General features: G+C 35.3%; 4 protein-coding genes across 5 annotated transcripts; all 4 read left to right on the top strand.

Moving 5' to 3' along the window:
• Nucleotides 1–5,486: 5,486 nt before the first annotated feature.
• chchd10 (coiled-coil-helix-coiled-coil-helix domain containing 10) lies at nt 5,487–8,422 on the top strand. Its single transcript, XM_048166516.1, has 4 exons — nt 5,487–5,794; nt 6,327–6,555; nt 7,895–8,036; nt 8,231–8,422. Exons 1-4 carry the CDS (start codon nt 5,751–5,753, stop codon nt 8,248–8,250), a joined length of 435 nt encoding a protein of 144 aa, XP_048022473.1. The 5' UTR covers nt 5,487–5,750; the 3' UTR covers nt 8,251–8,422.
• An 871-nt stretch (nt 8,423–9,293) lies between these two features.
• On the top strand, nt 9,294–11,736 carry ddt (D-dopachrome tautomerase). Its single transcript, XM_048165432.1, has 3 exons — nt 9,294–9,465; nt 9,608–9,783; nt 11,026–11,736. The coding sequence occupies exons 1-3, from the start codon at nt 9,358–9,360 to the stop codon at nt 11,096–11,098; spliced, it is 357 nt and encodes a 118-aa protein (XP_048021389.1). The 5' UTR covers nt 9,294–9,357; the 3' UTR covers nt 11,099–11,736.
• Nucleotides 11,737–12,132: 396 nt separating this feature from the next.
• gstt1b (glutathione S-transferase theta 1b) lies at nt 12,133–15,724 on the top strand. Its single transcript, XM_048165431.1, has 5 exons — nt 12,133–12,508; nt 12,872–12,959; nt 14,266–14,416; nt 14,634–14,810; nt 14,958–15,724. Exons 1-5 carry the CDS (start codon nt 12,397–12,399, stop codon nt 15,156–15,158), a joined length of 729 nt encoding a protein of 242 aa, XP_048021388.1. The 5' UTR covers nt 12,133–12,396; the 3' UTR covers nt 15,159–15,724.
• A 374-nt stretch (nt 15,725–16,098) lies between these two features.
• On the top strand, nt 16,099–22,470 carry p2rx4a (purinergic receptor P2X, ligand-gated ion channel, 4a). Of its 2 annotated transcripts, none has more exons than XM_048165426.1 (12): nt 16,099–16,504; nt 16,583–16,730; nt 18,223–18,294; nt 18,542–18,614; nt 18,740–18,836; nt 20,062–20,142; nt 20,261–20,402; nt 20,500–20,636; nt 20,724–20,817; nt 20,914–20,979; nt 21,060–21,155; nt 22,280–22,470. In XM_048165426.1, exons 1-12 carry the CDS (start codon nt 16,365–16,367, stop codon nt 22,298–22,300), a joined length of 1,167 nt encoding a protein of 388 aa, XP_048021383.1. In that variant the 5' UTR covers nt 16,099–16,364; the 3' UTR covers nt 22,301–22,470. The 2 variants fall into 2 exon arrangements, with proteins under 2 accessions (XP_048021383.1, XP_048021384.1); XM_048165427.1 differs by lacking the exon at nt 22,280–22,470 and adding an exon at nt 21,547–21,703 and having other exon boundaries at nt 16,292–16,504.
• The last annotated feature ends 210 nt before the right edge of the window (nt 22,471–22,680 follow it).

Consider the following 22,680-nt stretch of genomic DNA (forward strand, 5'->3'; position numbering starts at 1 on the left):
GTTTTTCTTCTTTCTTTTTCTTTTTACACCATTATTTGATGTTTTGGCCATAAACGTATGTCTACTCTCTCTCTCTCATCTACACACCTGCAAAAATCTAAGTCAGCATCTGCAAGGGGTCATTATAGGGAGGAGAACTTTAGGCTTCCCATCATTGCATTAAGCTGTGACTGAATCACATAATCACAGCCACACAGCCACATTGATCCATTTAAGAGAGCGACTGTCTAATTATTCAAATCACGGCATCGTACACACCGGCTCGTAAACATTTAAACATATCAAGGACATTTTCAATATCAACCACTACCTCGTAATGTAACACGAGCCTTTAATGTTTAGAAGTAAATGGAATACAAATGTGTCTTTTGACATACAACACTTGAACTCCCTTTTACGAGATGTCTGGTAACACTTATTTTTTCACCCTTCCTTGATTTATAGGCCTTTTTTTTATTCCTCTAAAAATAGTTGGGGGAGTCAATTGTGAACGACAGCTTTGGGTTCCTCCCAGGGGACGAAATACATGTATTTAATGGTAAAAGCAGATTTAAAGAGGCCTGATGGGAGATTTGCTACGTGATGTAAATGGTTAATGAATCATCAAGCATATGATCTGATCGTACCTTCTCCAGCTGGTCCTCTTCCTCAAGTGATTATGTCTGTACAGGACCTGAAATGACACAAAAGCAAATATTAAACATATGGAAAGAGAATATGCAGTTACACTAGCGTTCAAAAGTTTAGGGTCAGTAAGATTTTTTTTCAGCAAGGATGGATTCAATTGCTAAAAAGTGCTAAAAAGATTTTTACATTGTTACAAAAAAAATCTATTTCAAATAAATGCTGTTAAGAGTTATACTAAAGAATCTTTCCACAAAAAAAAATAACCAGCACAACTGTTTTCAACATTGATAATAATAAGAAATGTTTCTTGAGCACCAAATCAACATATTAGAATGATTTCTGAAGAATCATGTGACACTGAAGACTAGAGTAATGATGCTGAAAATTCAGCTTTGCCATCACAGGAATAAATCACATTTTAAACGATATTAAAATAGAAAACAGATATCTGACGTGCTGTAATAATAGATCAATGTGTTTTATAACACATATATAAATGTTCAGTAGCTTCAAGATATGCACTTATACAGAAATATATAAACTAAAATAAATATAGGGGAGACTGAGGCTAGTTGTCACATTTTCACTCTTTACTATATATACGTACACTGTATATATAGTAACATTATGATAGCAACCTGAATCGTAACAAATCACTGTTCGCCAGAGGAGAACTGGCCCCTCGACTAAGCCTGGTTTCTCCCAAGTTTTTTTTTTTCTCCATTTTATAAACTATTTGCCACTTGTTTGCCACCTGATGTCACCTGCTGGAGTTTGGGTTCCTTGCCGCTGTCTGTCGCCTTTGGCTTGCTTAGTTGGGGACACTTGACATTTGACTTGACATTTGATATTCAACAGTGCTTTGAACTGCCTGCATTGACACTATTCTTTAAGAGCCAAAATTATATACCAGTTATCAATGTAAAGCTGCTTTGACACAATCTGCATTGTAAAAAGCGCTATATAAATAAAGGTAACTTGACTTGACATGAGTGACATTGTGACAACTAGCCCCAGTCTCCCCTATTCTGTAAATCTGAGATAAAGTGCATGAATTATCTCTGCTTAGTCATTGTGCACTAAATTTAGATTCCTCAGGTGAAATTCTTCCCTATAGAGAGCTTTTTAAAGTAATTATCCTTCAGACAAGGCTCAAAGCATAAATATAGTCTGGCTTAGTAACTTGTAGTTTCCCTGCTTAATTAGTATTTTATCAACACACACACACACACACACAATAAATAAAAAAAAAACACCCACAGCATTGTGCAATTTGATTACAGAGGGGAATGAACGTGTGGTTGCGGTTATAGGTGAGTTAAATTGGTTTTACGGTCTGAGACAAGTTCTTTGTTTCAGTGCCAAATGTTTAAAGCATTTCTATATTTTAAGAGTGCAACTCTTTAAGATTCAGTGGGTTGTAAGAGGTGGGTATCACTAATGATGCTTGGGAAGAGAAAGTTAACAGTGGAAAAAGATCATACAGCCAAAACTACCTGAAGCCTCCCTTTTCTTCATCTGTGCCCCATGGGACTTTTCAATAATAAGGAATCCTGTGAAGAAATTACAATGCTGGAACCCTCACATCCCACCAGGATCATGAACCTTTGGGGTAAGAATGGCATTCAGAAGCCGCTAATGAACCTCTAATCAACAAAAGACTCACTTCTATTTTTGCTGTATTGGTATTGGTGTTGTGCATGTCAGTATAATAATCTACGCTTATCACAAAAGATGTTTGCTTTACATTTACGCATTCAACTTACAGAGCCTTTAAGGAAAATTTTTAATCAGTATGTGTTTGCCATGCTCTACAAGTTGAACTACAGCGGTCCATACCAGCATGCAGCTGTTAATTACGTGTTTATTTGTGAAATTCTATGTTGATTAAGAACAATAAAGCTAAGGTTTCGTTCATGAAGACCAAGAGGTTCAAAACAAGCTCCTTTTGTGTTGATGTCAGCCGTTCTCTGGGTTGCGGGCCCCCTCAAGTCTGATAAAATGCAAGCCAGACTCCTCAAACACTCCACCATGGAAGCAGCTTCAACCAGACCCCTGAGGCTCTATTAAACGTCACTCAGTGGTAACATGAAAGAAAGCCCCGTGGAAATGAATCATAGCCTCTACCCCTCCTCACCCTGAGCCCTCCATCCCATGTGCCTCTGACCACAAGAAAGAGCATGGTGGAGAAGGAGTGGAGGTTATAAAACACAAGCTGGCTTTAGTGCAATTTGCTGTTTAGCATTGGGATGCAAAATACAAATATATTTTATATATATATAGTTTCTTTCATCTGTTGAACACAAAAGGAGATATTTTGAAGCAATAAACTGCTTTAGTGTGTTTACCTACTGTGGTTTTCCATACAAAGGTCAACTGCTTGGTTACCAGCATTCTTCAAAATATCTTCTTTTTGTTTTTTTTTGTTCAACAGAAGAAAGAAATTCATGCAGGATTAGAACAAATTGAAGGTGAGTAAATGATGACATAATTTTCATTTTTTGGGTAAACTATCCCTTTAAGTTTCGTCTATCAGAATATGTCATTGTATTTAAAACTTTACATTGAAAATTGCATTGCACTGTTTACAGAGAGTAGTGAATGCTGACACAGCTGAATGACTATGGCCAGGTAATTCCCAGTTCACTCTGGTTTTTCAGCTCTGGGATTTTGTTTTTAACTGCTTTTTAGACTTTGTGAATCATTTCGGAATTCACCACAGACACTTGTAGAACTCTGATGCTCACAGCCTCATTACAGACCATATTCCTGTTGAACTCTAATTTCAATCTCATATAAAGTCATATAATGTAATATAGGCACAACAGACCACCTATAATGTTGAAATAAGGCAGAACCTTATACAAAGCCTAATGCATGCTGAATCACCTCCTGCCATCTGAGATTGGGATGTGAATCATGCCAATTTAAGTAAATTTGAGCTGCCCCATACCACACACTAGGCAGAAATTATCAGGCCAGCTGTAACCACAAACACAATCTTGTTTTTTTGTGCTGTTTTTATCAACATTATGTCCCTGGATATGACTAAAAAGCATTTTAGTCAAATTACACTCTTCCATTTCACCTAAAGTGACCTTTTCTTCACAGATTAATTTAAGACTATAGAAGATGCGGTTGTGTGATTCAAGAATTTAAAGGGATAGTTCACCCTAAAACTTTGTCCTCATTAAATCACCCTCATGTTGTACGTAGAACAAAAACGTTATCTAGAAGAATGCCTATACAATGAAAGCAAATGGTGAATATGCTCCTGTTCCCAGTATTTTTCCCCCTCAATTTTCAGTGAGTAGAAAAATCATTGGGCATTCACAAGAAAGAATGGCATTCAGGTTTAAAATGACATGAGGTAAAGATTGACAGAACTATCAACAAATGGATTACAAGAATTATCTGAGCTTAAAGGGATAGTTCATCCAAAAATGAAAATAATGTCATTTATTACTCATGCCGTTCCACACCCGTAAGACCATCGTTCATTTTCGGCACACAAATTAAGATATTTTTGTTGAAATCCGATGGCTCAGTGAGACCTGCATAGCCAGCAATGACATTTCCTCTGTCAAGATTCATTAATGTACTAAAAACATATTTAAATGTGTAATGAGTACAGTGGTTTAATATGAATATTATAAAGCGACGAGGATATTTTTGGTGCGCCAAAAAAACAAAATAACGACTTATATAGTGATGGCTGATTTCAAAACACTGCTTCAGGAAGCTTCGGAGCATTATGATTCTTCTGTGTTGTTGAATCATGATTCGGATTGCGTGTCAAACCGCCAATCTGCTGAAATCGCGTGACTTTGGAGCTTCGAACCGCTGATTCGACACGCTGATTCATAATGCTCCGAAGCTTCATGAAGCAGTGGTTTGAAATCGGCCATCACTATACAAGTCGCTATTTTGTTTTGTTGGCGCACCAAAAATATTCTCGTCACTTTATAATATTAATATTGAACCACTGTACTTACATGAACTGATTTAGATATGTTTTTAGTACATTAATGAATCTTGAGAGAGGAAATGTCATTGCTCCCTATGCAGGCCTCACTGAGCCATCAGATTTCAACAAAAATATCTTAATTTGTGTTCCAAAGATGAACTTACGGGTGTAGAACGGCATGAGGGTGAGTAATAAATTACATTAATTTCATTTTTGGGAGAACTAACCCTTTAAAGTTGATTTACAAAAGCAAGGATGCTCATAGGTGAAAAATGATTTTGAAAAAACAATCACATCACATTTTTAAACACTTAAAACCAGCAAAATTTCTGAATAGGCCATGTTCATATGTAAATAATTAATTGTACATGACTGTGACTCTGGAAAAAAAATCTAATGGGTTAAAGAAGACAAACAGTATTCTTCCTGATATTTACAACTGAGAAATAAAACCCCATTAAACTATGAAATAAACTCAATCAAGCACATGCTACAATAAAGCATAATTTAAAACAGCTTTTGTATTTTTATACATTTTCCCTCGCTCTAGTCTGTGCCAAACTGAAATTACCCTATTGTGACACACTAGTTCAAAAGGCTCTTGAGTTCACAAAGATGGTTTCAATAGTATTATTAATAATATTTTAGTGCCATCTAGTGGGAATGCTTGTGACAGAAGATAAACTAGAGCCGAGAAGAGCCCCTACTTGCTAGTAGAGCCTGCAATTAATACAACGTTTGTTTAGTAAAATGTAGGAAAGGATTTCAGATTTACAATCAGATGAATCTGACAAATCATTCTACCCTAAATCTTGCATATCATCAAAGTAGAAAGAAGCGAATACTTTACAATTCTGCCTTGGTAGTTTAGGAAATCTTAGGAGTCACTTTAGAATCAATGGAACCGTAAAACATAATACATTTACGTCAAAAAAGAACGAATTAATCTTGGCGCTTTTCTAAAAAATTCTAGAACACTGACGCGCGCATGCGCTGTGACTGTAGTTACCACACAAGGTCAAACGCACGTGCGCTTACCGGCTGTCATTCAGTACTCTGTGTGTAGAGTGGATTTAACTACCCCGCGCTTTGTTCGAGACTTTATAATAATAATATTAATATTGGACATTGATTGCGGTAACGATCCACTTTTGAAATGGCAAGAGGAAGCCGCAGCCGTCCTTCAACAGCACCAGCGAGGTATCACAACACTTGGCTGATAGTTTTGTTACGCACTGTAACGCTGCGTTAGCTAACTTTGACAATGTAGGAGTAAAGTTACACGATATGTTAGATGCAAATCATTACACTGAATGTTTGTTTGCTTAGAAATTAGGGAATTCAGATATTCCCTTTGTGTATCCTAAATACATCCAGGGCAGCAGGTGAAAGGTCAAACCAAAAACATCATTCTTAATGACAAGGAGTTAAAAAGCCTTAATATTTGCTTAGTATGTATTTATTTATGCATAATGTCTGTCAGTTAATAGCCTATGGCGCAAGCAGCTTTAAGACTTTATCTTCTTTCCATCTGAAGTTGCCAAAAGCAGCTCAAAGGCATGTCTGCATCATGTGATACTAATTCAGGTTAATGTAAAATATATTCTTTATATTCTGTATCTTTTACAAGGAATATGCTAATATGAGTTATTCAACTTTTATGGGATTGCATATGCAGTTTTATACTTAATTACATAGTTACCTACATAATCACACATTGTTTGCTTCTCAGTGCTCCTGCCCCATCCTATGCTCCAGCCCCCGCACCACCTCCTCCGATGGCAGTGGCTCCTGCTGCGGTCCAGCCCAAACAGCCAGGTCTCATGGCCCAGATGGCCACCACAGCTGCTGGAGTGGCAGTCGGCTCGGCTGTAGGACACGTGATGGGCAGTGCCATCACAGGTGCTTTCAGTGGAGGCAGCAGCAGCTCAGAGGCACCCAAACCAGCACCCACATCTCAGGTGATACCTGAAAAATGTCATATTTCTCTGTGAAACACACACACACACAAAAATAAACCTTTTTTCATTTCCATTGAGTGCATCAGTGCTCGCCCACTTTTTTTAGCCACCTTGGTTTCGGAAGTATTTTTCCCATTCATAGGGATTTTTAAAAAGTCTTCATTACTGTGTATGTACATTTTACATTTTTTGTGCAAAATATGCAAATTATGCATACAAATATTTAAAGGATTAGTTCACTTTCAAATGAAATTTTCCTGATAATTTACTCACACCCATGTCATCCAAGATGTTCATGTCCTTCTTTCTTCAGTCGAAAAGAAATTAAGGTTTTTGATGAAAACAGTCCAGGATTATTCTCCATATAGTGGACTTCAATGGCCTCCAAACGGTTCAAGGTCAAAATTACAGTTTCATTGCAGCTTCAAGGGGCGTTAAACGATACCAGACGAGGAGTAAAGGTCTTATCTAGCGAAACGTTCTGTCATTTTCGAAAAAAAATGTAAATGTATATGCTTTATATAAACAAATGTTCGCCTTCCAAGTAGTTCCGCCAAAACTGCACTTTCGTATTCTTCAAAAAGCTTGCACTGTATAACCTACGCCTTCCCTATTCAACTTACAGAACGAACGCAGCGCCAGTTCTGTTTTTTCCGTAAGCAGAATAGGGTAGGCATAGGATTGTTTAAAGCCCTTTGAAGCTACACTGAAACTGTAATTTTGACCTTCAACCGTTTGGAGGCCATTGAAGTCCACTATAAGGGTAATAATCCTGGAATGTTTTCATCAAAAACCTTAATTTCTTTTCGACTGAAGAAAGAAGGACATGGACATCTTGGATGACATGGGGGCTTTAAGTAGTTTGGGGAGTGTAGAGAGAGTGCTTTCGCAGTGTGTCATGGGATGATTTTCTGATTGGTGGGGATTTGCGGAATCATGGGTAATGTAGTTTTTCACTAGGAGTTCTGCTGTTAAACATTTTTTTTTTTTTTTTTAAAGTTGAAATAATGCGGACGGATGGGATCAACAAAAGCATATACCATTGATTAACAACATCATAGCTCACAGTAGCTCGGTCTTTAATGGTTTATAAGTTATTGTTAAAAAACAGTTCATAGTGCCTACATATATCAAGCTCCAAAAAAATAATAGACAAGATTGTCATTTGAATTTTCCTTAAAATGTCACTATCAGTGTCAATAAACTTGTCTTCTAGGTCGCTGGCATACCTATGTGATGGTGATAAGATTGATTTTAATGTACTTTTTTTATCTTAATAAAGAATATGGAACAAGCCATGGTTACATCTCCTCATCTTGTATTTGTCTTATGTTTGCAGGAGCCCTCACGACTTCCACCCTCTCAGTCTGGCCCATGTCTCTTTGAGGTGAGGCAGTTCCTGGACTGCGCCACGACTCAGGCTGATCTGACCTTGTGCGAAGGCTTCAATGAAGCTCTTAAGCAGTGCAAACTCTCACATGGTAAGCCTCTCATCAACACAGACAACACAAAGAAATTTCATATAGGATTATTTTGTTTCAATGTGCTTGAAATGTGACTAAATGTTTTGTAAGAAATACTCAAGAAGTAAATGAAAGATACATTTGCATTAATGTAATATGACAAATAAAAACTATTGTCCTTGGAATGACCTTGTGATATTTTGTCCCTTTAGGTGTAACATCTCTGGTGTGATGAAGAACTTGGAAGATCTAAACACTAAATGTAGACAAACTATTGGTCCAGAATCTCAAAATCTCTAACAGTAAATGTAAATGACTTATGTTGATAGTTGTGAAATGCATACGGATACTTCTGAATGTGTGATCATGTAAAAGACGTTGTACAATTAAAGAGCTGCTATTTATCTTTTTTCTTTGGTTTATTATTTAAGCATGACACATCATACATATGTCATCATGCTGCTCATGTGTAACTTTACTGCACATTACACACTTTCATGTGCATGTGGAACAGTGTGTGCTCTTTGGTTTTGTTTATGATTTACAAGGATATAATGGAGTTAAAAAAAAAAAAAAAGAAAAGAAAAAGACTGATAACTAGTGATATGACACTCTTTCCAAACTGAATTTACACAGCAAGACTTGATTACACAATCTCACTGCGTTTGTCTGTAGTAAAGAAAAAATACTGACAGCTTATCCTTACACAAACAACAAGTAACCGAGCATTTTGATCCAGTATGCAGCACAGAAACACTATTTTGTAACATTGGAATTTCATTAACATTAACTTTTTATAAAAATAATCTTTCATTCAACCTGTTTAAAGACACAGTTAACCCAAAAATGAAAATTCTGTCATTTACTCACCCTCAAGTTGTTCAAAATCTGTATCATTTTCTTTGTTCTGTTGAACACAAATGAAGATATTTTGAAGAATGTGTTAAACTGAACAGTTTTGGGGCACCATTGACTTCCATAGTAGTTTTTTTTTTCTACTATGGAAGTCAATGGTGCCCCAAAGTGGCCTGGTTACAAACTTTCTTCAAAATATCTTCATTTGTTTTCAACAGAACAAAGAAAATTATACAGATATTGTACAACTTGAGGGTGAGTAAATGATGATAGAATGTTAATTTTGGGGTGAACTATCCCTTTAAATCTCATCCCTAAAAGAGGCGTGAAAGGAATTCGGCACGTTGACCAATCATAGAGCTCGGTGAACAGGCGTCTCTGTTTTTCAACCAATCAGAGAGGGCGGTGTATCACAAGGAAGAGGGGCTGTAACGGGTCATTCGTTCTCACATTGTTATTAGTCGGGAGCAGAACTTGTGAAATAATGCCGTTCATAAATTTAGAAACTAACTTACCTGCAAGCAAGTTTCCAGAAAACTTTCTGAAAAGACTATGTACTACATTGGCTGCAGCTTTGGGGAAACCGGAAGACGTGAGTATTACAGAATTATGCAAAATAAAAAAGAATTAAAAAAAGTTATGTTTTTTACGACGGTCTGTGGACAGACGTGATTTCTCTATCCACATTATATGTCTTGACCTTGCTAATATGACTTCCGCCACCATATCTCCAGAGGATGAATCTGGTGGTGAAGACTGACCTGCCGATGATGATCGCAGGGTCCTGCTCCCCGTGTATTTTGATGACCGTGTCTGCCATTGGAGTGACTGATACTGCGGAGAAGAATAAGGAGCACAGCGCCAAAATCTTCCAGTTCCTGAAAGGAGAGTTTGAGCTTGGCGATGACCGGTAAATAAATACAAAATACGGGAAAACATAGGGTTGAACACACCTTCAGTGCATTGACAACCAACTTTTATGGAGGTTATAATGTAGAACTTTAAGTCTAATAAACAAAAATAAACGTTTAACATATACATAGTTACTGTCTTTGTGAAAGACAGACCAAAATATTGTTGATTGACATTGCATTAATGGGCGTGTCTATTTTTTGTCCAATAAGATGCTTTCTGGAATGATTCCCCTCCCCTTAATTATAAATCCCACCTGCCATTGGCAAGCTGTTTAGTAAGTAGTTAATAATTTGCTGAATTTATAACTGGATATAGGAGTAGTATGCAGTTCAGAATTTGTCATTGGTTAATTTTTCTTGCCTTAAAGGGTTAGTTCACCCAAAAATGAAAATTCTGTCATTAATTACTCACCCATGTCATTCCACTCCGTAAGACCTTTGTTCATCTTCCGAACACAAATTAAGACATTTTTGATGAAATCTGATGGCTCAGTGAGGCCTGCATTGCCAGCAAGATCATTTTCTTTTTCAATGTCCAGAAAGGTACTAAAACATATTTAAAACAGTTCATGTGAGTTCACTGGTTCAACTAAAGAGACGAGAATACAGCAAAATACTGCGCCAAAAATAATTTTTTTTTTCAACAATAAGGATGAGCGATTTCAAAACACACACTGGATGATTCGAAGCTTTACGAATCTTTTGTTTCGAATCAATGGTAAGGAGTGCCAAAATCATGTGATTTCAGTAAACAAGGCTTTGTTACATCATAAGTGTTTCCGAATTTTTTGTTTTGCTGTTTGATATGCACTCCAAACCACTGATTTGAAACAAAAGATTCATAAAGCTTCGAAGCTTCAAGTGTTTTGAAATCGCCCATCGCTTTTTTTTTTTTTTTGGTGCACAAAAAGTATTCTTGTCATTTTATAATACTTAGGTTGAACCACTGTACTCACATGAACTGTTTTAAATAGCTTTCTGGGCACTGAAAAAGGAAATGATCTTGGTGGCAATAGAGGCCTCACTGAGCCATCGGATTTTATCAAAAATATCTTAATTTGTGTTCCGAAGATGAACAAATATCTTACAGGTGTAGAATGACATGAGGGTGAGTAATTAATAACTAAATTTTCATTTTTGGGTGAACTAACCCTTTAAAAGCAACCATTGTTCAAACCATAGTTTGCATTATAAAATATAATTTTCTGATTGTCTTTCTCTTCTGTGTTCTGTTGCAGTATTTTAATATTGTTCCACCCTCTGGAGCCGTGGCAGATTGGGAAAAAGGGAACAGTGATGAGCTTCTTATAAGACATTACTTCTTTGAAAGTGAATTCCTCATATGTGATTCCTGTTTGGGATTCAGCTAGCTGGACATGCATTGCTGCTGGGTTATAGGGAAGTTGTTATTTTACAGGATTATGAATATTTTGCATTAAAATATACAAATTTTCTTGAAAAGTAACTGATAAGTAACTTGTATGATTTGAAAATTAACACTTTTCTTAATATGTTAAATATAAAATGCATTTAGCATTTTGATAGCAAGTCGTAGTGGGTTTAGTTTTAAAAAGCTGATGAAATAAAGCTATGAGAGAGTTTTTAAGAAAAATTGTATTCCATTATCTCTGTATTGTCAAACCTTTCCAGAGAAAGTGCCACATCAATCAGTTATCTATTAACCACTTCTATTGGTTAAATCAGACCATATAAGAATCAAGAATCATCTAATCTCCAGCTAACAAGAGCCATAGACAATATTCAAAACCAGTGTAGTCAGTTTAAGACTAAGAGTGAGTTATGATTTGCACATTTATTTTAAGGATATCAGTTGTAAACACATTTTCTTTGGCATAGTTAGTACAGAATCAGACTGTGTTTGTCAAGAACATTGATTCATCCTTCCAAATGAAGATTTGGAAAAACAATAAAATTGCTCTTAAATAAAATGTCTCTGTTAGTCATTCGGGGGTTTTGGTATAATGTGGGTAGCATTTGCTTCCAACCAAAGGGAAGTAGACAAATTAAGTTCAGATCTCTGTGTCTTATGGTTCAAGAAGAAAGGTAGAACACTGGCTGTTTTTGCACATAAATGTGTAGTAGTAAATTGTAATTGTAAAAACATACCATTCCATCAGTGTATTGACAATTTTACTTTTTTTAAAGACTTTCTAAAGTCAGAAAAATAGTTTATTTGTATAATGTATTATCCTTTGTAAGGACAAAACAAAACACTGGTCAAATCAGTATAAATGAATTTTCTCATTCTATGAACTGTCACTGTCAAAATACCCTCGACTTCCGACAGATGGCGTTCATTGTAAGAAGAAAATAAAATCCGGTTTTTCTTTATCATTTGACAGTAGTCGAGTAATTAATCAACTTTCAATATGACCAGTATTGAGTCACTTTGTGTACTTTGCTGTACAATTCCACACACACGATGAGATCGACAAATTTTCCCTCAGTTGGCAGGAATTAGTAGCAGAGTTCAGCGGGGTGTGGCGTAGCAGTAGGCGATCCGTCCTTGTTCAGCAGGACAGTCATTTTATTTCAGTTTTGCAGTAGGGTTGTAGGCTACTTCAGTGTATATATCAGATTCTTTAAAAATGTCTTTGGAAATTTATTTGGACCTGTTTTCGCAGCCCTGTCGCTCTGTTTACATCTTTGCCAAGAAAAACAACATCCAGTTCGACCACAAGAAGATTTCGCTTTTTGAAGGTATGATATCGTTATATAAAACTGCTTGGAGTTTGTTTGTGTGCAGTTTACTTTGATTTTGCAGCATTCATCAAAACCTTCCATAAGGAGAAAAGTTTGTAAACTTTATATTGGAAGTTCTTCATTTTATAATGAAATCGTTTGCCTTTTTGTAAAATTTCTATTGTGTGGGGAAAGTTGTGGACTACTAGTAGTTAGACTACTACAAGCAGTCCAGAATGATGTGGTCACTTAAATTTGGCAGACATGTAGTTCCTGCACGTCTTCGAACTTTTAAATTGTACCCAGTTGTATGTAAATTAAAGAACACCCTGATATTATTACACATGTTATTTTACCAAAACGTAAATATCTTTCTCTTAGGTTATCAATATGGTGAAGAGTTTGGGAAAATCAGCCTGCTAAGAAAATTACCAGCAATCAAAGATGGAGATTTTTGCTTGGCTGAAAGGTATGTGGTCCAAGTTGTTCATTGTTTTCAGTTTAATCTAACATCTAATAGTGATAAAATAGTTTGATGTTGTTGTTTTTGCATGTAAATAGTTTCTAGATCAGTGGCTCTCAACCTTTTTTTGACTCCATGGCCCCACATTTTCCACACTATTCAAAGCCCACCAGCCCTATTTTGTTTTTCAAAATGTATTTTAATGTATGAGTACTCAAAGTTTTTGTAATTTAGTATGCAACCAATTAAATTTCAGGTTTCAGAAGTTTTGGTGCTAAATGGTGTTAGATATTAAAATAACTCAAAGGAAGTTGTATGTATGCAAAAAAGAACACCAGTAGATAGATTCTCATGTGCGTAAAACAAAAGATGTCAAAAAAAACAAACAAAACAAAAAAACATGTGAAGTTGATGATCAGGTTGTCTTTTGGCGGACACCTCTCTTCAGAGTTGGTTGTGATGTTCTTCCTCTTACCAGCCCATTTACCCCAACATGTCTTCTTTATCACTTTTGGCAAATAACATGAGATTCTCTGATGATTGTCTGTGTTGCTTGAATGATCCGTTAAAAAATCCACATCACTCTCCCCACTGAAAGCTGAAATGTGAGAGATTTCATCTCAAAAATGGACCTTGCATGATGGCTTGCTAAAGATGCCACTTCGATTAAGCCCAGGGGTATATGTAGTTGTCGATGGTGTCTCAAGATAACTTTCTAATCATACTTTGTTGAGCTCTTTCTTGAATTCTAACTTGGATGAATTAAGAAGTTCTGCTTGTTGTTCAAAATCAGCTTCACTGTAGGAAGAAATAATTGAGGTTTAGGTTTCAACAATTTCTTCTTTTATCATCTTTATTTTTTTTCTGTGTGTATTCAACAACTAAGAGGATGAGATCTAAAGAAAACTTATTCATGGTTTCACATCATCTTTTACAAAATTCTGAATCTTCTCCCCCAATTGTTGGAGACTTATGAATCCTAAGACCCCTGGGAATCCTGCTCACCCTCCAATATTCACTAAGAGTTGTGCCACGAAGGAGTAAGAGAATGCAAAAATAAAAATAAGTAATATCCTTTGTTGTTGCCTTAGCTAATTTTAATGTTTTTATATTTATATCGCTGGTTTAGTCTTATTTGAAATAATTTTCTATAAGTCTTGAAGTTTATTGAGGCCCCCTGGTTGAGAACCACTCTTCTAGATAAATATGAATAGAATAGAGTTTCAGATACACCTGTTGTTTGTTTTGTGCCTCTTGTGAAACTGTTCATTGTGTAAATTAACTGTTACTTCCTGATCAAATAATCCCTTAGTGTTGCAATTATGATGTACCTGGCTGAGAAGTTCCACACTCCGGATTACTGGTACCCAGCTGACTTGCAGAAGCGTGCTAGAGTAAATGAATATCTATCATGGCAACACAATGCCATACGGATGCATGGATCCAAGATACTCTGGTTCAAGGTAAGTGAAGTGTATTTTTTCACATTCAAAGGCACTGTGGTGAACAGAACAATGCTTTGATTTCAGCAAATCCCTCGTTGATGGTTGGCTCCAATTCCTCGGTGACTTTGGGATTGAAACCTAATCTTTAGAATTGTCATTCAGCTAACTACTAGCTTTTTGAGTGTAATTATGTTATTTGTTATAGGAATTAAATTGTTTTCTTGTATTGCTGTAGCTTTTGATTCCAAAAGCTTTGGGAGTTGAGGTCCCCAAAGAAAAGATGGACACTGCAGAAGAGTATCTTGATGGATCACTAAAATTATTTGAGGAGAAGTTCCTGCAAGACAGGCCGTTTATTGTTGGTGATCAGATCTCATTGGCTGACCTGGTTGCTGTTGTGGAAATCATGCAGGTATGCATTCAATTCATTCAGTTTAGATTCTCTGGAAGTCATTCATCAAGATAAAGCAAAAGGGTAACCTGAGAATTTGGAGGGAATAATATCTGACACAGTATTCATATTTGATAAGGCCTTGTCGTTTCTGATGGTTTGTTTCAGCCTTTAGGTGCTGGTATGGATGTGTTTGAGAACAGACCAAAGCTCAAGGCATGGAAAGACAGAGTCAGAGAAGAAATTGGGGTTGAGCTGTTTGACGAGGCCCACCAGGCAGTCCTCTCTCTCCAGGAGGCGGTGAAAACCATGGATCCCAAAAAGATGGAGCACATGAAACCCAAAATTTTAAAACATTTCCTCTCATAAACAAGCTGGTAGTCATTGTTGGTTAAAACAGCCAGTTATTCAAGAAACTTTATAATAAAAAAACTACTCTATAATTTTCACAGTAATTCCATATACTTTCCATTTTGTTTAACCACTAAGAATGAAATCAGTTAGCTTTAATTAAATTTAATGACATTGTCATTTTTCAGTAAATTAATATGATAATCATTAGTTTCTCTGTAGACTTTACCTCATTAAAAAAGAAGCAAACTGTGAAATAGCATGTTTCCAGCTGTGTTCACTCTCAAATTCTGAATTGCTGCACTCACTGTGACCTTATTGTCTGAAAAACTAGGCAATAACACATAGACACTCAATACAGCATTGTTTCAGAAAATCACTCAACACCCATGGGAAAGAGCTGGGAGGAATGTTTCCTCCCTGTGTGTTTTATGGAATGTAATCAGATATTATGTGTTTTCCTGCAGCATACTCTGAACGAATAGCACTTTTTGTTAATTTCTTGTGGAGAAAAAGAGGGTATGTTTAGTCACCTTTTCTCCTATAAATCTCACCATATTGTCAATAAATGTATCTTTTGCCAACGGTCTCTGCTGTTTACCTTCCTCTCTAAAAGAAAAAAGCATTTTATAAAGTTAATTTCTTCCCCTGTTTAGTGGCTCCCTGCAAAGATAATAGATATTACAAAAAACTACATTTCAGCCTGTTCCTCGTACAAATCTATATAGAGTTTACAATACTGAATTGGCCTATACAAATGAAGAGTTCAGTTGTACACTTCAGTAAATAATGTGAAGTGAGAGCTCAGAGTACGAAATATGATGCATATACACCATGGAAGACAGCATTTTAATTGTTAAATGGTTTAAATGATAAAGTTTATGGAGGACTGAGCCAGTTTATTAAAGGAGCTTCTAGTCACCGTTCACTTTCATTGTGCAGAAAACAGCAGCGTCATCATTTCACATGTAAAAAATATACGGGAAACACCTAGAGTGACAAAACTTCCTTTTTATCCATGCCAACTATTCCTTCAAAACTGCTCTCGAGTAGTACAAGATGGCATCTCCACTCTCAGAAAGTGAAACGATACTTTAACGGGAAGCGTGTAAGTTTGGACCGTACTGCGGCGTCGTGGAAAGTTAATAACCTACTGAACTTGTGACTGTGAGTTCAACTGCAGAGTGGAGGAATTGTTTAAACTATTACATTCAAGCGATCATAATGAGCGAAAAAGGTTGCTGTGATTCAATAGGTCAGTGTTTTTTCGACTACTACACGTCGAAAATATTGGTGATAAGGAGCAAGAAAGTGGGAACGCTGAATCGGTTCACTCAAGCTTTAGTCATAGCGTACGTCATCGGGTAAGTCGTCTTACATTTTACACATTATTTCTTAAAATGAAATTATATTATCTAAAAACCGCCCTTATTTGGGTACAGGTATGTGTGTGTTCTCAAGAAAGGTTACCAGGACACAGACACCGTCCTCAGCTCTGTCACGACCAAAGTGAAAGGCATTGCTCTAACAAACACTACTGAGTTGGGCGAACGGATCTGGGATGTGGCTGATTACATCATCCCACCTCAGGTAGTCCGTCGATTAGATGAAGAGGAGGTACAGGCTAGACAATTTAAAAAATGTCCACTAGCCCCTCACTGGTGCCACCGCCTTCATGGGTTACAAAGAAGGGTTATTCGCACCTGCATGCTCTGTGTTCACTGTGTTTTCTCAAGGGCTGTGTGCATTCTTTAGTATACACACTAGATAGTTATGGCAAGCCGTTTTGACTTTTATTCATTCACAGGATATGAATTTTTGATATCAACAATTCAGTTTTCACTAGTTAAAATACTAATTGTTGATATCAGGAATTACATTTCCACTAGTAACAAAGTTAATTTTTGATTTCAACAATTCAATTTTCACTAGTTAAAATGCAAATTTTTGATATCAAGAATTGAATTGGTACTAGTAAAAATTTTAATTTTTGATATCAATAATTTGATTTTCACTAGTGACAATGTTAGTTTCTGATATCATGAATGTGATTGTTACTAGTAAGAAAACCATTTTAGATATCTGAAATTATATTGATATCAGAAATACATTTTCAGATATCAAAAATGAACATACTAGCAATTCAATTGTTGATAAGAGCTGACATTTCAACTAGTGACAATTGAATTCTTGATATCAAAAATTCGCAATGTAATTATTGATATCAAAAATTATGATTTTTACTAGTAAGAATTGTATTTCTGATATGTGAAATTGGAATTTCAACTAGTAAGAAATCAGTTCTTGATATCAACAACTGAATTTGAATGGCAGCCTATAGTGACATTTCACTAGTGAAAATAAAAATACAGATATCAAGAATTCTAGTTTTTACTAGTGGAAATTCAAATGTTGATATCAAGAAGTAACATTGTTACTAGTGGAAATGTAATTCCTGATATCAACAACTGAATTGTTGATATCAATAATTGAATTGTTGATATCAAGAAGTAACATTGTTACTAGTGGAAATGTAATTCCTGATATCAAGAACTGAATTGTTGATATCAAGAATTCATATCCTGAGATGTGAATAAAAGTCAAAATGGCTTGCCATAGATAGTGTCATTGTGGTTGACTATATTTAAACAATGTCTCTTTGACAATACATGTTGGGTGTGACAAGTTAGTTTTAGTGATCTTAAACCAGTGGTTTCCAGCCTTTCATGTAATGTCACTTGGTTGCTTATTAAAGTCAGGAAAACATCTTTTCTGAAGGCAGACTTTTATGCAAAATTCGCACTACTCAACTAGCATTTAATTTTCCAAAACATGAGTAAATATCTTGTTGTGTTGAAGAGTACAAAACCCACTATATTTCCCTATACAAATGAATTTGCAAACAGTTGTACGTTACAGTAAATAATGTCAAGTGAGAGCTCAGTGGTGCGGATTTTTTTTCTGTAGAGTTTTAGCATTTGAATTACTAAGTGATTTAAATATAATTTATTTGTTTAAATATTTTGTGGCCCCCTTTTTAAATTTAAGAAAGCCTCTGTTTTAAAAATGTTGAATGTTTCAGGAGGATGGCTCATTCTTTGTCCTGACCAACATGATCATCACCCCTAACCAAACACAGTCCAAATGTGCAGAGGTGAGCCATTATGGTGTCCTTTTGTCACTTAATAAAAAGTAAAACAAACTTAAAACAAACCTTACTGGCTGAAATCAAATACCATACACCATAATTGTAAAATTAAATATTTCATATAAAAACACAAGAGAAAATAATAGGTAAACCAATAAATTGAGATTAGAAAATATTGTTGTTGTTTTTTTTACATTAAAATAAACATGTTTTCTGTATCATGTATCTTAATCTTATTTTAAATGTAATTTAGAATCCAACTCCAGCATCCAAATGCACCTCCCACAGGGACTGCAAGAGAGGCTTCAATGATGCTCGTGGGGATGGTATGGCTCAGTAATTACATTAAATGGAAGATGACTCTAACTGTGGCTTGTCATCTTTGCAAACTGTTTAGTCAGCAAGCAAATAATTTTAAATACCTAAAACAATGCATTTTATTTTTTTTCAGGTGTTCGGACAGGCAGATGTGTCAATTACAATATCACAATGAAGACTTGTGAGGTGCTGTCCTGGTGTCCTTTAGAGAAGATCGTTGATCCCCCAAAGTAAAATCCTAATCTTTCTGTCTCACAAATTATATTTAGATTTTGTAATGTTTTTGAAAGAAGTCTGTTATTCTCACCAATGCTGCATTTATTTGATCAAAAATACAGTAAAACCAGTAATATTATTAAATATTATTATGTTAATTTAAAATAACTGTTTTAATATATTTTAAAATGTAATTTATTCTTGTGTTGGCAAAGCTGAATTTTCAGCAGCCATTATTCTAGTTTTCATTGTCACATGATCCTTCAGAAATCATTCTAATATGTTGATTTGCTGCTCAAGAAACATTTATGATTAATATGTTTGTGGAAACCATGAAAAACTACCATTTAAAAGCTGGAGTAAGAAATATAATTTATAATAATTTTGTACTAAATCAGAATGATTTCTGAATGAAAACATACATACATATATGGGTCAATGATGTAATTTTTTTTGTTGTCCAAAGGCCTTAATAATAATAAAAAAACAAAGATATGACATCCAAAGTATGTAAGGTAGTACAACTGGATCTCTTTTATTGAATCCAAAAGGTTTTAATTATATTTTACTACATGTAAAGGTATTTTAAAGATTTTGAAGTGTCAAAAGGTCATTCAGTTTAACCGTCCAAAGGCCAATACAGCCATTTCATTTGTGATTAAAATATCTAAAAATGTAATAAATGTACATATTTTTTATTCTGGCATGATTTTATAACATCATATATTAACATTAACATTAGTGCAAAATGGTATTAAAATTATGTGTAGAAGTCGTTGCTTTGTTATGAGAAAGAATTTCCAGGAAATTGAATTTCATTGATGTCATTCGGAGTAACCAATATAAAGAGACCATTTTAGATCAAGTACGTTCAGTATCAGGTAAAACCGAAATTTTGGTTAAACTGAATGACGTTTTTTGCTGGCAAATTTTGTCCATCTTGTAAAAAATGACAAAAGCAGTGTTAATTAATTATAAAAACCACATAATCTCATTGTTAACACTTAATAAAACTTATTTAATTATATCTCCATTAGTTTTTTTATTATACTTTTAAAAACCTTAATCGTCAGTGTCCCTTATACAGTATACTCAGACACACACACACACACACACACACATATATATATATATATATATATATATATATATATATATATATATATATATATACACACACTGTACATGTTTAATGTTGGTAATATTGTGGGGTTGTTTTTTTCCTTCTTGATGTCCCAGTCCACCACTTCTGGCAGATGCTGAAAACTTCACTGTGCTCATCAAGAATAATATTCGTTATCCCAAATTTAACTTCAACAAGTAAGCTTTTTAAATGCATTTTTTTATACTACCTATATGGTTGCAAAAATAAAACAATGCGAGTCAGTTGTCTGTGAATTTATTAACTGATTAAAATGTGCTTCTTATGTCCTTACAGAAGGAATATTCTACCAAATATAAACAGCTCCTACTTGACACAGTGTGTGTTCAGCCGTAAAACAGACCCTGACTGCCCGATCTTCAGACTCAAAGACATTGTCAGAGAAGCTGATGAGGATTTTCAGACCATGGCAGTCCATGTCAGACTCTTCATTTATGTTTATCTGCCATTGCTGCCTAATACTCATATTATTAGGTCATGTTTTTCTTTTGTGCACTTTTTTTCCTTCTGCGTAGGGGGGAGTGATGGGCGTGCAGATCCGGTGGGATTGTGACCTTGACATGCCACAGAGCTGGTGTATTCCTCGCTACACATTCCGCAGACTAGACAACAAAGACCCAGAAAATAACGTGGCACCAGGTTACAACTTCAGGTAGGAGGTGTTTGCAGTTAGTAAAAGTGGTTCCTCAGTGGAAACGAGGTTGCATGAAATAAGTGTGGTTTGGTCAAATCTCTATAGATTTGCTAAATATTACAAGAACACTGATGGCACAGAGACCAGGACACTTATCAAAGGATATGGTATTCGCTTTGATGTCATGGTATTTGGCCAGGTGAGACACTTTAACATTTCTAATGTTAAAAGTTAGACTCATGTTAGCATTAAAATGTAGCTGTTCAACACATACTAAGTTCTTTTGTTTCTACAGGCAGGAAAATTCAATGTTGTACCAACACTTCTGAATATAGGTGCAGGCTTGGCCCTTCTAGGCCTGGTAAGTGTGTCTGTTACTCCCTGGATTACAATAGTAATATATAGAATATAATATATAAAATCTTTTGTGGTCCATTTCAGGTGAATGTTATCTGTGATTGGATTGTCCTGACATTTATGAAAAGAAAGCAACATTATAGAGAGCAGAAGTATACATATGTTGATGACTTTGGACTTGTGAGTATTTATGGCCTCAAGGACTGTATATGGTATTTTAAAGTGTTAGTTCACCCAAAAATGAAAATTATGTCATTAATGACTCATGTCGTTCCAAACCCGTAAGACCTCCGTTCATCTTCAGAACACAGTTTAAGATATTTTAGATTCAGTCCGAGAGCTTTCTGTCCCTCCATTGAAAATGTATGTACGGTATACTGTCCATGTCCAGAAAGGTAATAAAAACATCATCAAAGTTGTCCATGTGACATCAGTGGGTTAGTTAGAATTTTTTTAAAGCATCGAAAATACATTTTGGTCCAAAAATAACAAAAACTACAACTTTATTCAGCATTGTCTTCTCTTCCGGAATCCTTTCCATTGAATTGATTTCATTGAATTGATTCCACAGAATCCTTTCATCTGTCGGCGTTGAACAAGAAGGGGGCAGTAATGCACCAAAACACTGGATGCCAACTGCTGTAAAACAAGAAGAAGAAGAAGAAGCTTCGTTTACAGTCTGAGGGAGACGCACTCTGTATTCAAGCTATTCTACATTGTTTGTATTTTGGTATTGCTATATTTTTTAAAATGGTGCGTAAGTGTGCATGTCGTGGATGTCCTAATCACCAAAAACAACCACGGTGATGTAAAAGTGCATTACCAACGCCGACAGATGAAAGGATTCAATGGAATCAATTCAATGAAATCAATTCAATGGAATCAATTCAATGGAAAGGATTCCGGAAGAGAAGACAATGTTGAATAAAGTCATAGTTTTTGTTATTTTTGGACCAAAATGTATTTTCGATGCTTCAAAAAATTCTAACTAACCCACTGATGTCACATGGACTACTTTGATGATGTTTTTATTACCTTTCTGGACATGGACAGTATACCGTACATACATTTTCATTGGAGGGACAGAAAGCTCTCGGACTAAATCTAAAATATCTTAAACTGTGTTCCGAAGATGGTCTTACAGGTTTGGAACGACATGAGGGTGAGTCATTAATGACATAATTTTCATTTTTGGGTGAACTACCCTTTAACATCATCCTGATTAACTTTCTATAATTGCTTATTAAAAGTAAGTAGCTCTTGTGCCTCTCAAGAAACTAACATGAGATATTTCTTTCAAATAGTTATCCAATGAAGAAGGATAGAAGATCTTCAGGTTACAGAATCTGCACTAATTCTATGCATATTTCATCATGAAGTGAATGTATTTGTTAGGGTCCTGAATGCAATTCCAAATGGACAATCAGGGAAATGTTATTATTATTAAAAATAATAATAATAAAAAAGAAATCTATATAAATAAAAATACTAAAAATTTACATGTGTGATTTTTGGGGTGATGTGGGTTCTGTTTGCTTCCAAACGGGGGCTAAAAATCGTTTTTTTTTTTTTAAAAAGAAACATAATTAATATGAAATAAAATTGCTAATACAAATGTTTTAGAGCCATTAAACATTTTGAGGACTGTAAAGTTTTATAGATTTGTTAAAAAGATTGAGCTCTGTAATTATTAAATGGTTATTTC

The sequence above is a fragment of the Megalobrama amblycephala genome, linkage group LG18, assembly GCF_018812025.1.
Source record: "Megalobrama amblycephala isolate DHTTF-2021 linkage group LG18, ASM1881202v1, whole genome shotgun sequence".
NCBI lineage: Eukaryota > Metazoa > Chordata > Actinopteri > Cypriniformes > Xenocyprididae > Megalobrama > Megalobrama amblycephala.

Bases quoted from the DNA above. Each gene is read 5' to 3' on its own strand.
- chchd10 (XM_048166516.1), top strand. From the start codon at position 5,751: ATGGCAAGAGGAAGCCGCAGCCGTCCTTCAACAGCACCAGCGAG. The intron at 6,556-7,894 runs GTGATACCTGAA...TTATGTTTGCAG, and splicing joins AACCAGCACCCACATCTCAG to GAGCCCTCACGACTTCCACC. The intron at 8,037-8,230 runs GTAAGCCTCTCA...TTGTCCCTTTAG, and splicing joins GCAGTGCAAACTCTCACATG to GTGTAACATCTCTGGTGTGA.
- ddt (XM_048165432.1), top strand. From the start codon at position 9,358: ATGCCGTTCATAAATTTAGAAACTAACTTACCTGCAAGCAAGTTTCCA. The intron at 9,466-9,607 runs GTGAGTATTACA...CCATATCTCCAG, and splicing joins CTTTGGGGAAACCGGAAGAC to AGGATGAATCTGGTGGTGAA. The intron at 9,784-11,025 runs GTAAATAAATAC...GTTCTGTTGCAG, and splicing joins TTTGAGCTTGGCGATGACCG to TATTTTAATATTGTTCCACC.
- gstt1b (XM_048165431.1), top strand. From the start codon at position 12,397: ATGTCTTTGGAAATTTATTTGGACCTGTTTTCGCAGCCCTGTCGCTCT. The intron at 12,509-12,871 runs GTATGATATCGT...TCTTTCTCTTAG, and splicing joins GAAGATTTCGCTTTTTGAAG to GTTATCAATATGGTGAAGAG. The intron at 12,960-14,265 runs GTATGTGGTCCA...ATAATCCCTTAG, and splicing joins GATTTTTGCTTGGCTGAAAG to TGTTGCAATTATGATGTACC.
- p2rx4a (XM_048165427.1), top strand. From the start codon at position 16,365: ATGAGCGAAAAAGGTTGCTGTGATTCAATAGGTCAGTGTTTTTTCGAC. The intron at 16,731-18,222 runs GTAGTCCGTCGA...TGAATGTTTCAG, and splicing joins ATTACATCATCCCACCTCAG to GAGGATGGCTCATTCTTTGT. The intron at 20,637-20,723 runs GTAGGAGGTGTT...AAATCTCTATAG, and splicing joins GCACCAGGTTACAACTTCAG to ATTTGCTAAATATTACAAGA.